General features: G+C 37.9%; 1 protein-coding gene across 1 annotated transcript in view; it reads left to right on the top strand.

Moving 5' to 3' along the window:
• Nucleotides 1-15,291, top strand: part of ABCB5 (ATP binding cassette subfamily B member 5) — a 142,719-nt gene extending 127,428 nt beyond the window's left edge. Inside the window, 4 exon segments of the mRNA XM_040472467.1 lie at nt 1,072-1,269; nt 5,877-6,083; nt 12,369-12,515; nt 14,049-15,291. Coding sequence (XP_040328401.1) covers nt 1,072-1,269; nt 5,877-6,083; nt 12,369-12,515; nt 14,049-14,246 — 750 coding nt within the window. The 3' untranslated portion in view covers nt 14,247-15,291.
• The last annotated feature ends 1,782 nt before the right edge of the window (nt 15,292-17,073 follow it).

The following is a 17,073-nucleotide window of genomic DNA, read 5'->3' as shown; positions in this document are numbered from 1 at the left end:
CACTCTTCATTATTCTCAATTTCTGGGTTTATTTTGTCAAACATTATTGCATAAATAATATTCATTTTGGGGCAAAACAGAAAGCACTGAATAAGCTAAAAATAAGCTATTACTACTACTGCACTTAACTTTTTGGCATATCTCCTAACAGTTCTTTGACAATAGAATATCATTTTCAAACATTTTTTGATGCCCCTGTCCTCCACCTACCTCTCCCTTCTACCTGTATGCTGCACTCAGAATATGCTGAGCATGACTATTAAACCTATTTAAAATGTAATTGATTGAGGGCAAACATAAAGTTCAAAAAGAACCTAGATTCTATGAACCAAATATATAAAGGGAAAGTTAATCATTTAGTGATAGTTCTGGAAAGTCTTTTATAAACATCCCTGGTATATAGAAGTATTGGTTTACAAATTATCAACCCCTAAAATATCAAAGCATACAGAGAAAAATAAATAAGCTTTTAGGCATCACTGTCAAATAATAACCAGTCAAAAACAAAAACCCAATTCAAAGTATAATGTATATTAACTGTAAAACATGGTCCAACTTACAAAAATAACATTTGTACATATAGCTTATGAGGATGCCAGCTATTATGAATTAAGTGATAAAGGTCTGTAAAACAGAAACTAAATTTATGTATATATAAATATATAAATATATTCATATATATAAATATAAATATATGTATGTATATATATACATATATATACATACATATATGTATATATATATGTATGTATATATATGTATATATTACATATACATATGTAATTATTTTGTCAAACAGCGAATCTGCAGATAAGACTATGTCTAGGTAGTGAAGCCAGAGGAAACCAGTGCTTTTTAGGAAGCTGGTGAAGTCCGGTAATGAAGACAAGAAGTACAGATATAAAGATCCATACAAAAGTGAAAGAAACAATCATGCAGTTAGTAGCTCTTCAATAGGAATACCATTTAAAATAAAATGATGTGGAAACATGCATAATTTTCAGAAAACACTATAATGTGTTACAATCTTTTTAAGTCATCATTCTAAACCCTGCTAACTTTCTTTTCCAGGATACATGTGAAGGGAATATAGAGTTTCGAGAGGTCTCTTTTTCCTATCCTTGTCGCCAGGATGTTCTCATCCTTTGTGGCTTATCCCTAAGTATTGAGAAAGGAAAGACAGTAGCATTTGTTGGAAGCAGTGGCTGTGGAAAAAGCACTTCTGTCCACCTTCTGCAGAGATTTTATGACCCTATGAAAGGACAAGTGGTAAGACTGATTTTAAATACAGCTTATCTCGTTTTTGGTGGTGCTATTCTTAAACATTCCCTTGGGCTTAATCATCCTTACTGGTTTGAATAGGGCAAACAGGGCAGTAGTTTAAAAAAAAAAAAATCTCTCCCTTAACTAATCAGACAAGCAAGCCAGTAACAAAAATGATGGATAAGACTTTGAGGCTAAATAGAAAATATAAAGACTCAAAGATTCTTCTGTCGTGATAGTGGCAGAAATTTTTATCTTAAACTGAAGATGATACAAATGGAAAGATATTCCACGCTCATGGATTGGAAGAACACATATTGTTAAAATGTCTACACTACCCAGAACAATCTACAAATTTTTTTTCATTTTTTTTTTAATGTTTATTTTATTTTTTGGGAGACAGTAAGACAGAGTGCAAGCAGGGGAGAGGCAGAGAGAGAAGGAGATACAAAATGTGAAGCAGGCTCCAGGCTCCAAGCTGTCAGCACAGAGCCCAACATGGGGCTCGAACCCACAAAGCATGGAACCATGACCTGGGCCAAAGTTGGATGCTTAACCAGTTGAGCCACCCAGGAACTCCACAATCTACAGATTTAATGCAGTCCCTATCAAAATACCAACAGCATTTTTCACAGAACTAGAACAAACAATTCTAAAATTTTTATGGAACCACAAAAGACCCTGAATAGCCAAAACAATCTTGAAAAAGAAAAGCAAAGCTGGAGACATCACAATTCCAGACTTCAAGTTATATTACAAAGCTGTAGTAATCAAAACAGTATGGTACTGGCACAAAAACAGACACATTGCCCAATGGAACATAATACAGAGTACAGAAATAAAGCCACACTTATACAGTCAACTTTTGATGAAGGAGGCAAGAATATATAATAGGGGAAAGACAGTCTCTTCAATTACTAGTGCTAGGAAAACTGGACAGTTACATGTAAAAGGATGAAATTGGACTACTTTCTAACATCATACACAAAACAACTTAAAATAGATTAAAGACATACACATGAGACCTGAAACCTAGCAGTCCTAGAAGAGAACACAGGCAGTAATTTCTCTGACATTGGCTATAGCAACATTTTTCTAAGTAGGTCTCCTAAGGTAAAGGAAACAAAAGCAAAAATAAGCTATTGGGACTATATCAAAATAAGCTTTTTCATAGTGAAGGAAAACATCAACAAAACAAAAGAAATCTAAATGAGAGAAGATACTTTCAAATGATATATCTGATAAAGGGTTAATATCCAAAATGTAGAAAGAAACTCTACAATTCAACACCAAAAAAAAAAAAAATCAATTTAAAAATGGGCAGAGGACCTACAGAGATATTTTCCCAAAGAAGACATACAGATGGCCAGCAGACATATGGACAGATGCTCAGCATCACTAATCATTAGGGAAATGCAAATTAAAACCACAATGAGATATTACCTTATACCTGTCAGAATGACCTGAATCAAAAAGACAAGAATTAGGGGTGCCTGGGTGGTTCAGTCAGCTGAGCGTCCGACTTCAGCTCAGGTCATGATTTCATGGTTCATGAATTCAGGTCCTGCGTTGGGCTCTCTTCTGTCAGTGCAGAGCCCACTTTGGATCCTCTGTCCCTGTCCCCCTCATGCTCTCTCCTGCTCATGCTCTCTCTCTCTCTCTCTCTCTCTCTCTCTCTCTCTCAAAAATAAATATTTTTAAAAAGCTAAGAAATAACAAATGTTGGCAAGGATGTGGAGAAAAATGAACCCTCATGACCTATTGGTAGGGATTTAAATTGATATAGCAGCTGTGGAAAACAGTAGGGAGGTTCCTCAAAAAATTATATATACAAATACCATATGGTCCAATAATTCCATTAGTGAAATTTACCCAAAGAAAATGAAAATGCTGATTCAAAAAATATATGCACCCCTATGTTTATTGCTGCATTATTTACAGCACCAAGATATGGAAGCAACCCAAGTGTCTACTGATATACAAATGTATAAGGAATATATATGTGAGATATATATATATACATATAATGGAATATATGTATATGGAAGATATATATATGTGATGGAATATTACTGAACCATAAAAAAGGATGAGGTCTTGCCATTTGTGACAACATGGATGGACCTAAAAGATAATATGCTAAATGAAATAAGTCAGACTGTAAAAGATAAATACATATGTGGAATATGTGGAATCTAAAAAACAAAACAAATGAATAAACAAAATAAAGCAGAATTAGACCTATAAATACAGAGGAACAAACTGGTGGTAGCCAGAGGGAAAGGGGGGATGGGAAGAATGGATAAAGGGGGGAGTGGGAGATGCTTCCAGTTGTAGAATGAGTAAGTCATAAGAATAAGGGGCCAGCATAGGGAATATGGCCAGAAATACTGCAGTAGCCTTGAATGGTGACAGATGGTAGTAACACTTGTGGTGAGCATAGCATAATGTATGAGAAGTTAAATCACTATGCTGTACACCTGAAACTAATACTCAAAAAAAATTTTTAAAGGTCTATTCGGCTCAGGTCACAATCTCATTGTTTGTGCGTTTCTGCCCCGTGTCTGCACTAACAGTGCAAAGCCTGCTTGGGATTCTTTCTCTCTCCCTCTCTCTCTGCCCCTCCCCATCCCTCCCTCCCTCTCTTTCTCTCTGTCTCTCTCTCTCAAAATAAATAAATAAACATTAAAAATTAAAATTAAAAAATTAAAAGTTTACAAATTAGAAATTTTTAAAAAAGAAAACAGGAATTTTGATCTTACAAGGCATAGAATTCTTTTAGAATACAGATGTTGGAGGAGGGGTCTAACATCCATACCTGGGCTCTTTTTATACCATTCTGGTTTAAAACAGAGATAAGTTTCCTCTGCCAGCTGATTCAGGCTTCCTGCTATTCCCACCGGCCTTTTCTACCACCCACCTCTCAAAACTTTATGCATGGTTAGGGCTTATCTGAATCAGTTCCATTAAGTCCTGCATCCTGTTTTCAAAAAAATGCAACCTCTTCATCCTTAGCATTCCAGTGACTTATTCTCACTAGCACCTTTCTTACTCTCCATATTTTCAGGTTTTCAATTATCCTTTCCCAGCAACACAACAACCACCACATCCACCCCCATCCCCTGACATACACACACACACACACACACACACACACACACACACACACACACACAGACTTCCTGTTCTGCCTCCTCTTCTAATCCCCAAAAGTCAAAGAATGTCATATTAGTCCTCATTCTCCTCCAATTTACAGGGTTGGGTTTTTTTCCCATCACAGATTCTTAATGACTATTTGCAAAATAAAATGGTCCAGAATGGCTCCCTATTACCAGTGATAACAATGAGTTAACAGTGAGTCCCACAATAGGAAACAGTCATCTATTTGCACATAGCATAGCACACCCTCTCCTTTAAACCCTCCAGTGATTTCCTCCTGCAGTTTGTATAAAATGGAGTCCATCCCATGATCTGGCCCCTCCGTCTCTCACTAAACTCCCCTATCACTCCCCACCTCATTGTATACTATGTGTCAGTCTCACTGGCTTCTTAGTGTTCTTTAAACTCACTTAGTGGGGCACCTGGGTGGCTCAGTTGGCTGAGCATCCAACTTCGGCTCAGGGCATGATCTCACAGCTTGTGGATTTGAGCCCTGCATTGGGCTCTGTGCTGACGACTTAGAGCCTGGAGCCTGCTTCAGATTCTGTGTCTCCCTCTCTCTCTGCCCTTCCTGAACTCACGCTCTGTCTCTCTCTGTCTCAAAAATAAATAAACATTAAAAAAAATTAAACTCACTTATGGCCTTTGTTCTCGCTGTTCCCCTGCTTGGAATTTTCTTGCTTTAACCTCTTTGTGGACTCCTTCTTATCACTCATGTCTCAATCTAAATGCTACTTCCCTAGGTAAGCCTTCTTAGATTACTCTGTAGAAAATAATGCATCCACCCACCTGCTTCCCACACTCTCCCCACATCCTCAGTCAGTCCCTATCCCATTATTCAGTTTTCATGACACTTTCTTTTTCTGAGTTGATTATTTGTTAGTATGTTTATTGTCTGTCTGTCTCCACTAGAATGTAAGCTGCAGGAGGGCAAGAGCTTTGTCTTGCTTACTACTATTTCTCTGGCACTTGAAGAGTCCACATCAGCTAGTAGATACGCTTATCAAATGTCGGTTGAATGTTATTATATGTTCATGTGAATAAGTACGGCTATGTACAAAATGACATACACCTATATGCAGACTGCTGTATAGGTCCCTACCTTCTCTCTCTGGGCTTTCATAAAGTGGGGTCCTATTACAGTGGACGTTGCTCATTTTCCACCAGACTTCAGCACAGAGCACCAGCCTTGACTCTAGACTCCAGGCAAGTCTCTAGAATATGTGGCCATTCACAGCAATGTCAAATAGGTTTAGGAGCTGGCATTTTAGGCAGTTACACTATGCTTCTACACAGCATATGATTTATGATCCATCCTTGGGTAGCATTTTACTGTGAAATACCTTGAATTCCTATTTTTCTTGTTACAATTTGTACATGTCTGAATACAGTGAACTGCAACAGAATACAGTTGTTGGATCTTCACATGCCACTCTCCATTCTGCTTTTGGCAGCTATTCGATGGTGTGGATGCAAAGGAACTGAGTGTACAGTAGCTCCGTTCCCAAATAGCCATCGTTTCTCAAGAGCCTGTACTCTTCGACCGTAGCATTGCTGAGAACATTGCCTATGGTGATAACAGCTGTGTTGTGCCACTCGATGAAATAAAAGAAGTAGCAGATGCAGCAAATATCCACTCTTTTATTGAGGGTCTCCCTGCGGTAAGAAAAATATCTGAAATCTTGAATTACAAAACTGCCAAGTAAGCCTAAGTAGTTGTCTTTATGTGCTCCTTGAATTATACAATTTATTTATTGCCAGTATCTAATCAAGTTATGCATAAAAAGTGAAGATTGAGATTTTTCTGTGACCAGTTTTTCCAAGACCAAACTGTATTAATATTCACCGAATTCGTTTTCTTATTTTGATTGCTTACCTTCTATCCATATACACTCTACTTAGGTCTACACCACCATCATCCCCCCACTCTGATTACGTAGCATCTTAATCTGTCTTCCTGCTTCCAGTGTGCCGCATCATAATTCTGCTTCCTCATAGTACCTAGGGGGACCCTTTAAAAACATAAATCAGATTCTGTCCCTTCCTGCTTAAAACTTCCTAATGGCATCCCTTTGCACTTAGAATAAAGTCCAAATTTCTTACGTAGCTGGCAAGGCCTTCTGTGACGTGGTCCTGCTCGCCTCCCCATCTCCTTCCTCACCACGTGTTCATTCTGCTCCAGGCACACTGTCCTCTTTTCTGTCTCAGAAGCACACCAAGTTTTTCCCTACCTCAGGACATTTGTACTTGCTGTAACCTCCCTTCCTCTGGCTCTTTGCAGAGCTATCTCCTTAACTTTCAAGCTCTCTGAAATGCCATCTTTGCAGAGACTCTCCCTGACCACCTTATCAAAAGTGTCCCCACCACTCCCATCACATACCATATAGTCTTCAAGGTGCTTATCACAATCTAAAGTTACCCTGAGGGATTATAGACTTATTTTAGTGTCCTCTTTCCCCAGTAGAATGTTAAGTCCTTGCCTGCCATTTTTGTCACTTCTCTGAAATGACAAACACAATGTCACTTCTCTGTGACAGCTGACACAGGAAAGTTAAAATCTTGGCTAACTGTAGAGAGAGCTTTAGTATGGCAAGCATTAATACAAATCCAGAAGTCATGAAGAGAGATGAGTAATTGTAACTTAAAGTGCTTACAATATCTGAATGTTTATACCTGCAAAATTAAATTAAAATATACATACCTACTTTTAATTAGAAACAAACTTCTACAACGTTATTTTCTAGCTCACCTTAAAAGGGAATGCCTAAGTTTAATAAACAATCTAGTATCCTGTTCTTTGGGGGAGGGTAATGGTCACCATACTCACTGACTTTTATAAAAGTAGATCTTCCCTCACCATCTCCTGTCCACACTAAATGGTGCCTATAACTAGAAAGGGGCCATAAATAATACAATTTCTCCTGCTCCAGTAAGATTCTACACTACTAACTATAATGAAAGGATTGATGTATTTTTATAAATATTGTGACCCTATGAGTATCTTTCCATGGTAATTCTCCTTTTTAACCAAGGCATTTGCTGTATTGTCAATTTGTGGTCAGATTGTTATCCCCATAATCCTGATAAGTTTGTTTCTTTAATTTATGTGTGGTAAAATGTTAACCATTTTATACTTATACCATTTGACTTTTATTCTTAAACTGTTTATTATCTTTCATTATTTTTGTTGTGCTAGTTCCCACATTTACCCAAAACTACATAGTTCAGAGATTCAGTGCACTAACTTTTTACAGTAAAAAACTTTGAGAACCAAGATGATATTATTTCCTAAAAGAAAGAATAACTAGTTTCTCACTGTTTTTGTTTTTGTTTTTTATGTTTATTTATTTGTTTTGAGAGAGAGAGAGAGAATGCAAGCAGCAGACAGAGGGAGAGGAAGAGAGAGAATTCCAAGCAGGCTCTGCACTGTCAGTGTGGAGCCCAGCACAGGACACAATTCCATGAACATGAGATCATGACCTGAGCCAAAATCAAAAGTCAGACACTTAAGTGACCCACCTAGGCACCCCTCAGTGTTTTTAATTTTAACTTTACTTATCACTGTTACTCCAAAAAAAAAAAAAAAAAAAAGTAGAGCCATGGTACCAAAATATCATTTTGAAATAGGGCATTGGACATTACATCCAGCAGTAATGTAAATGATCATTTGTAGTGAAGAAAATACAGGGAGTTGGGAGACCACTTAGGAGCTATTTCCAGTGTTATGAATGCTTGAATTAGTAATTATAAAGTGAAATAAAGCAAGGAACAGGATTTAAAAGATACTGTAAGGGTAGAATTGCCAAGACTTGGCTGAGGATTGTGGAAACTGGGTGAGAAAGTGCATGATACACTGGACAGCCTGCTGGAATAAAAACACACAGAGCATATGATGAGAGTACAAAAGAAGGAATGACAAAGTCTCTAGGAGCTCAGAGAAAACCATACAGAAGATGTTGTTTTAAACTGGGTTTTGAAAGGGTGCCTGGGTGGCTCAGTGGGTGAAGCATCTGACTTTGGCTCAGGTCACGATCTCATGGTTCATAGGTTCCAAGCCCTGTGTCAGACTCTGGGCTGACAGCTCAGAGCCTGAAGCCTGCTTCGGATTCTGTGTCTCCCCCCACCCCACCCCCACCCCCGCCCCTACCCCTCCCCCACTCGTGCTCTTTCTCTCAAAAATAAACAAACATTAAAAACAAACAAACAAACAAACAAACTGGGTTTTGAAGAATGAGAGGAATTCACCAGGCTGAGAAGGGACAAATACATTCTTAGAAGACAGAATAAGCTTGTGTGGAAACATATACACATAAAACAGTTTTAGGTGTTTGGAGGGAAAGAAATTTAAAATCCTGAGCAAAAGGCATAAACTAGGGAATTGAGAAGAGGCCAAAATATAAGCAGAGACTGAATGTGAAGGTTCTGATATACCAGGCTAAGAAGTTTGGACTCTGTCTTATTGGAAATAGGAAACCCCTAGACATTTTTAGGCAAAGAAATAACATGATCATTTTAAAGAAAAAAAATTGCTGCTGAGCTCAGCCTTTTGTTTGCTCATCCAGAAGCCATTGTGGCCTTTGAGGTATGGCAGAGACTGGCATTAAAAGGACAAGTCCTGGTGCTTTACAACATTCTGGATGAGAACAATGCAAGTCCACATTTTCTTTTCCCCAGTTCCAATTTCCAAAAGCTCTTAAACTCCATGCCTGACACACAAATTTTGCATATTTGATGGCCAAAATGATGTGAGGCTATATGTAGCCTTTATTAATCCTACTTAGAATGAATAATCCAATATTTCTGCAGAAATACTCATATATTTGATTACCACTTGCTTCCCCAGACGTTTCTGGGGGTGTTAATACATGTCACGTGTTAAATATATATAATACATAGCATATACAATTTATGGTATATTTTTTTCTAATGTTAAACAAACAGGGGCTGGATGGCTCAGTTGGTAGAGCATGCGACTCTTGATTTCAGGGTTGTGAGTTTGAGCCCCACATTGGGCGGGGATTGAGAGAGAGAGAGAGAGAGAGAGAGAGAGAGAGAAAGTCAAACAGACAAATAAAAAACAGAATTCTTAAGTGGATATATCCTTAAGGGTTTCTAGTAAAGGATTGTGGACCTGTCTGGCAACTCAACCTAGGAGGGCAAACAGCAAGTCAGTTTGGAGTGTGCTAAGGGTAACACGTCTATTCTATATGCCATGAAGATGACCTACAGATATTTGGAAATATTGGCCTAGGAGGGGAGTTGAAGCAACCCCACCTTGGTCTTAGGGATCCTCTGAGAAACACACCGAGTGTAGCTGCAGCTCTCAGTCAAGTCACATCGTGACTCCTTGGGTAAGACTTCAACCACTGAAATCACCCTGAAGTTCCTCCCAAGTGCCTGCAGGGATTCTCTAGAATGTAGTTGGTTTAGGATCAGACTCTTTTTGGATATTCTCTCCAGGACCCAACTGGCTTTTAGCCCAGGTTCTTATCAAGGAGCCATTGTTCCATGAGCATCTCATAAACAGGTTGAATATTCCAGGACACTCACCATTCCTCCCACTGATTGCCAAAAACTTGATTGAGATTTTCAGTTTAAATGGGAAAATAGAAGTCTATAGTTCTTCATTAAAAAATAAAAACCTCCACTTTAAGTATCTGAAAATGTTTTTAGGTTGGTATTGAGATCATGTGTATACCCCCATTTATAATCTGTTCTGCTTAAAGATGGACAAAACCATCTGAATTTAATTTTAATCCAATTCATTCTTGAGACTAATATCTTTCTGTAATCCAGAGAAGGCCAAGAAATGCAAAGTGACCTCTAAGCTAGTATTGTGTCTTCTTTAGCTACACAAGAAGAATCTATGTACAATTTAAGCTAGACTGGCAGAAAGAGCTACAAACCATTATCATTCCCACCCAATCCTCTCTCTGTTTTTGGTTTAGGATTGGATTCTCTAATTTGGATGGGAACTATGTGGTGTATGGAAATGAATGACACAGATTTATCTGTTATCCTGCCCTATGGTTCCAAATTTCATAAAGTGAATTTCTAATATTTATTCATTTATTTTGAGACAGTGTGTGTATGCATGTGAGTGGGGAAGGGGCAGAGAGGGAGCAAGTGAAAGAGAATCCTAAGCAGGCTCCACACTGTCCAATACAGGGCTCAATCTCAGGAATCATGAGATCATGACCTGAGCTGAGATAGAGAGTTGGACGCATAACCAACTGAGCCACCCAGGCGGCCCTAAAATGCATTTTAGAGGGAAGAGTCCCAGCCTGCTGACAGTCCTAAATAAAATTACAGAAGTGATAAAGTCTGTTTTCTTTGGGCAGCATTCACTTCAGAAAAGACACTTTTACTGGGCTGTGGTAATTGAGACACCCATTGTTTTATATGAAGCAAAAAATCACATTTTAAATTGAAAAATGAACTTTGAGGTGAAGTAGACACGTTTATCTCTCGATACCCACTCTGCCCAAATGGTACCCCTTGAAGGCAGTCAGATATGGAGGGAAAGGCAGTTAATTCAAGCTTCTGTAAGGCACTAAGACAAAATGAATAGCATATTAATCACATGCTGCATGTTTTCAATGATGCTGCTATAGAATCCACCTTTATTTTTTTTTTTCAACGTTTATTTATTTTTGGGACAGAGAGAGACAGAGCATTAACGGGCGAGGGGCAGAGAGAGGGAGACACAGAATCGGAAACAGGCTCCAGGCTCTGAGCCATCAGCCCAGAGCCCGACGCGGGGCTCGAACTCACGGACCGTTAGATTGTGACCTGGTTGAAGTCGGACGCTTAACCAACTGCGCCACCCAGGCGCCCCTAGAATCCACCTTTAGAAGGTTGTATAATTAGGGGCGCCAGGGTGGTTCAGTTGGTTAAGCATCCAGTGGTTTTGGCTCAGGTCATGATCTCACAGTTTCCTGAATTCAAGCCCTGCATGGGGTTCCATGCTGACAGTGCAGAGTATGCTTGGGATTCTATCTCTCCCCCTCTCTCTGCTTCTCTCCCACTTACTCCATCTCTGTGTCTCTCAAAATAAATAAACTTTTAAAAAATTAAAAAAAAAAAAAAAAAGAAAGTTGTATAATTAGCCTTGCTTTTCCAGTGGAGCAGATCCATCCACACATTCTTGTCTGGATACCAGGAGTATATATTTGTTAGACAACTAGCAAGAGCTAGTAGAAAGCAGTGTCAAACCTCGGAGGGAAGTAGAGTCAATGAGACAATCTAAAAAGCAATCGGGAGCCTGCTTGCACCAACTGAACTGACAGTCATCATTTGGCAGACTACAACAGCCTCAGGATACTCCTCCCGTAGTTTCTTTATCCTTCTGTGGAGGAAAACACTGGAGAAGAGGACATTAGTAAATAGGAGGGCTGTAGAAACATTGGGAGTGCCAGATGTCACTATTATGGGCTGAAAAGGTGAACAGACTGTCTCCAGACATCAGCCTTATTTATTGTCAGGAAGTTACCTGTACCATTGAGAACAGCATCCCAGTACCTGGAGAGATGCGCCCATAGAGGTTTGGCAAGAGGCAGTGTGAGGAAACCCAGTGATTTCCTTTAATTGTTTTGACCTGAAAATAGAAGGTAATGTAATTTAATGGAAAAGATTTGTGTTTACTGAGAACTTTTTTTGCCAATAATTTTTTTCTTATGCTTTAATTCGAACAATTCCTTTGTAGAAGCATAATGGCAAAGGTCTGCTGTTTGCGATCAGATTAGATATGTAAATGAGATGGTAGTGCTTACTGCTGGTTTAGCATTTATTTGCAACAAAGGCCAAGAATAGATTTCAGAACTTGTTGGGACACAAATTTTTAAGAGAAGCAAAAATTTGAAATATTTAGATGGTTCTCGCCCACAGTTGCCATGCTAATTTAAATAACCAAGCCTTGCTTTCTTAATTGCATGTTCCTGTAATAGAAATACAACACACACATTGGACTAAAAGGAACACAGCTTTCTGGAGGCCAGAAACAAAGGCTAGCTATTGCAAGGGCTCTTCTCCGGAAACCAAAAATTTTATTGTTGGACGAGGCCACTTCAGCCCTTGATAATGAGAGTGAAAAGGTAACATTCTCTTTATTTCATCTCAGAATATAATATCAAATAAGAGAGTGGAGTACTGTGGAAGAAATCAAGGTCAGCTTGAGGAAAGAAAAACCTGGAGAGAACTGCAGTCATAGGTCACGAATTCTAATTAAGGTTTTGGCCTTTAAAAAAAAGTTAGACGCTGGTGGGGAGGTGGGAAAGAGGTGGGACATAGGGCAGCTCATGTTCTACAAAGGTCTTCTCACTTGAATGGGTTTAGCAAAAAGGCCCAATTCTTGAAATGTTTCTCCAGTCAAGGTAAAAGCCCAAGAAAAATAACCTTCCTATTTTATTATTCTTATGATACCAAACAAATTCATAAGGCAATCTGCATGCATAAAAGAGTAATCTACACTGCAGTGTCAGAACCTACAGTTAGTCCATCTTTAATAGACTATTAGTTACATTTGAGAAGGAAACAAGAAAGCAAAGAGACATGTGACAATAGACCTACACTGCAGGCTCCTTCAGATGTTTAATTTTGCTATGTCCTTGTCCTCTAGTAGTTTCTTGCACATACTAGGCACTTACTTGTTAAATGAACACTGGTTGAATGAATGACAATCTTTAATATTTGCCAAGTGTCCATTATATGCTATTATCTCAATCCTCACAACTTAATGAATTAGCTTATTTTATTAGCATGCTCATTTGATAGGCTAGCTCAGTAAGGCTTAGAAAAGTTAAGTAACTTCTCTGAATTTTAAGAGAGGATGTCTGATCTAAGAGTTCATGTGGTTGACCACCACATGATTGCTATTTACAAATGATTATCTTTGATTTCTAAGGAAACAGTCTGTTATGAAAGAGAAAAACATGATTTTTAGAATCAGACATGCCTGAGTTGTAATCCTGGATTTATCAGTTACTAGCAGTGTAACCTTGGTCAAGTGACCTGGACTTTTGGAATCTCAGTTTATTTATCAGAAAAATGAAATAAATAAATAAATAAATAACCCACCTTATAGAGTTATTGCAAGGATTTAAGTGAGATATCCATCACTGGAATGAACATTTTGTATGTTCAACAAATTTTGAACAAATTTGTTGAATTTGTTCAAGAAATTTTGGTTTTCACCCTCCACTCCTATTTCCTCTATACAACATTATAACCCATTGCATCTGAGATTTTTGCTAGGACAGTTTTCTAGCTAAATTCTACTAAAATAAATGAATGCTATGAGAAGAAATGAAGTAAGTTAGGCATTCTGCTTAGGTTTAGAAATACTACTTTCTGACTCTGAGTTTAGAACTGCTTACATATATATAAACAACCATCTCATTTTTATTCATTATCACAAAAGCTTTTCTAGTTAAAAGTCTTAATGTGTCTATGGTTACTTTTGCTAGATTCCTATTGAATACGGTGAATATTTCACAGAGCTGGGCAGTTTTCCTTGGGGATAAGCAAATACAGAAAGAATGTTATTAGATTACCTTTATCAATTTGATTTGGATAAGTATATTAGCATCTAACTCAAGCTAGCAATCATGGGCCCTTTTCTCTTCTAGGTGGTTCAACACGCCCTTGATAAGGCCAGCCAGGGGAGGACTTGCCTAGTGGTTGCTCACAGACTGTCCACAATACAGAATGCAGATTTGATAGTAGTTCTGCAAAATGGAAAAATAAAGGAACAGGGAACTCATCAAGAGCTCCTGAGAAATCGAGATATATATTTTAAATTAGTAAATGCACAGTCAGTGCAGTGATACTGTTAGAATTAGCATATATTTTGATCTTTGTGTAATGCAAAGAAAGAATACTTAGTAACTATTTGGCCTGCTTTGATATCTTTTATTACATATATCAATAACTAGAATCATGTTATTCAAGTACAGACATGTTCTGTGTACACACCATCTTCTCTTCAGATTTTTTAAAGGAAACAAAAATTTGCTAAACTCATGTAAGTGAGATAATGCCTGAAACCCTCCTTTATAAAAATGTTCTGTCACATTTGCTTATAAAACAGTTTTCTGCAAAATCAACCTATTTTCCTATCAACTTCTACTATAAAACTGGGAATATATTCCAAGAGGGAAAAAATTATCCAGTTAACTTAAATTGAAAGATTTTAGTAAAGAGAAAGATGTCGTTGGGCCAGACATTGTAGAGAGAATGATTATAATTTGGAACTTTCAGCATTTTGCAGCACATATCAAAGTACTTTGAGTGAGTCCTGTTCTCCAAACCATAGGACTTTCTCTCATAATCTCTCTCTCAATGTTTCTCTTAATGAATATCCACTGTTTCTCAAAACTCCATTATATCCCTTTGTTAGGGGGATAAGAAGGACTACAATGTAAAATTCCCAGCAGGATTAGGTAGTTATCTTCTAGTTTGCCAGTAAGTGAAATGCTTCACATGATCCATTCTGAAGATTTCATTATTCCAAGCTTTGAGTTTTGCAGAATAAATTATAAGCATACCAGTGTATGACCACTTATTAAAATAAAAGCTAGTTTTATTATGGGTGAAAAGTTTTTAAAGCCATTTTCTATTATTCAATCAAGTAATTTGTTTAAATTTTATATGTACTTCATTTTATGTAATGTATGTATTATCTAAAAGTTAAGTGTAAATAACAGTATTGGTAAACTGAAGTCACATTTTCTCTTTACTTAAATATGTAATTTCATCTAGTGATTTTATCTCTATTTTTAATTGTATTTTCTTCCATTTATTGACACAGCCACCTCCTCTAAAGTACACAATGCCAATGATCAGAGTATTATAAAAAAAAAACTGAAACCATTTGTGTATTATGCCTCTTTGTTTTAAGTGGAAAATAAAAATAGGAGTGGGGGGTTGGGGACAGATGTATTGTTTAGAAGCATTAGCACTGAAAGCCTTGTGGCTACTTTGCTATTATACATGGATATAGAACTCTTAGTGGTTTCTGTTTCCAGAGTAGAGTGGGCAGGAGGAAAAGGGCAGTACCATATGGATATGCTTAAAAGACTCAGAGCAGGAGAACCTCAGGCTCTAATTCCTAATCCCTCCTAGATTAGCAAATATGGGCATACCTCATTTTATAGTGTTTTGCTTTATTGCACTTCAATATTGTATTTTTCTAAACTATGCTCCACACCCAGCATGGGGCCTGAACCCACAACCCTGATATCAAGAATATGCTGTACTGGCTAAGCTAGCCAGGCACCCCTCGATACTGCATTTTTTACAAAATGAAGATCTGTGGCAACCCTGGCATTTAGTAAGTCTATCGGTACCATTTTGTGAATAGCATTTACTCACTTCATGTCTCTGGGTCACATCTTTTTAATTCTCACAACATTCCAAACTTTCTCATTATTATTCTTGTATTTGTTATGGCAATCTGTGATCACTGATCTTTGATGTTGCCATTGCAATTGTTTCGGGTCACCACAAACTGCACCCATTAAGACGGTGAATTTATTTGATAAGTGTTGTGTGTGTGTTCTCACTGCTTCACCTACTAGCCATTCCCCCATCATTTTCCCTCTCCTCTGGCCTCTCTATTCCCTGAGACAGAATATTGAAATTAGGCCAGTAACCCCACAATGGCCATAAGTGTTCAAGTGAAAGAAAAAGTCACACGTGTCTTACTTTAAACCAAAAGCTAGAAAAAATTAAGCTTAGTGAAGAAGACATGTCGAAAGCTAACAGAGGCCAAAAGCTAGGCCTCTTGCACCACAAAGTCAAGTTACGAATGTAAAGGAAAAGTTCTCAAAGGAAATTAAAAGTGCTACTCCAATGAACACACAAATGATAAGAGAGTAAAACAGCCTTCGGAAGGAAATTTTAGTGTCCTGGATAGAAGATCACACCAGCTACAACATTCCCTTAAACCAAAGCCTAATCCAGAGCAAGTTACTAACTCTCTTCAATTCTGTGAAGTCTGAGAGGTGAGGAAGCTGCAGAAGAAAGGTCTGAAGCTAGCAGAGATCGGTTCATGAGGTTTAAGGAAAGAAGTCATCTCCATAACATAAAAGTGCAAGGTGAAGCAGCAAGTGCTGATGTAGAAGCTGCAGCAAATTCTCCAGAAGATGTAGCCAAGTTCATTAATGACAATGTCTACTAAACAAAAGATTTTCAATGTAGATGAAACAGCCTTATATTGAAAGAAGATGCCATCTAGGACTTTCATAGGTAGAGAGAAGTCAGTGTCTGGCTTCACAGACTGACTCTTATTAGAGCTAATGAAGCTAATAGGTGACTAAGTTTTAAGGTGATTGTTCATTTCGCATTCTGAAAATCCTAGGGCCCTTAAGAATTATGTTAAATCTACTCTGCCTGTGCTCTGTAAGTAGAACAGCAAAGCCTGGATGACAAGAACATCTATCTACAACATGGTTGTAGCCTTATGTGGGGTTCGATCCCACAACCCCTGGATCATGACCCGTGTCAAAATCAAGAGTTAGATGCTCAACCGATTGAGCCACCCAAGTGCCCCTGACTCCAATTTTGAAAAAAGTTCTACTATGGGTAAAATGCTACAGAAAAATCGTTCATAAAAGGAAGAATCCATCTATTCGGCAAAATTATCTTATTTTA

Source organism: Herpailurus yagouaroundi, unplaced genomic scaffold (genome assembly GCF_014898765.1).
Source record: "Herpailurus yagouaroundi ecotype Mexico unplaced genomic scaffold, PumYag 100, whole genome shotgun sequence".
Lineage (NCBI taxonomy): Eukaryota > Metazoa > Chordata > Mammalia > Carnivora > Felidae > Herpailurus > Herpailurus yagouaroundi.
The sequence above is the reverse complement of the archived record's forward strand: the minus strand, read 5'-3'. Positions and strand labels throughout refer to the sequence as shown.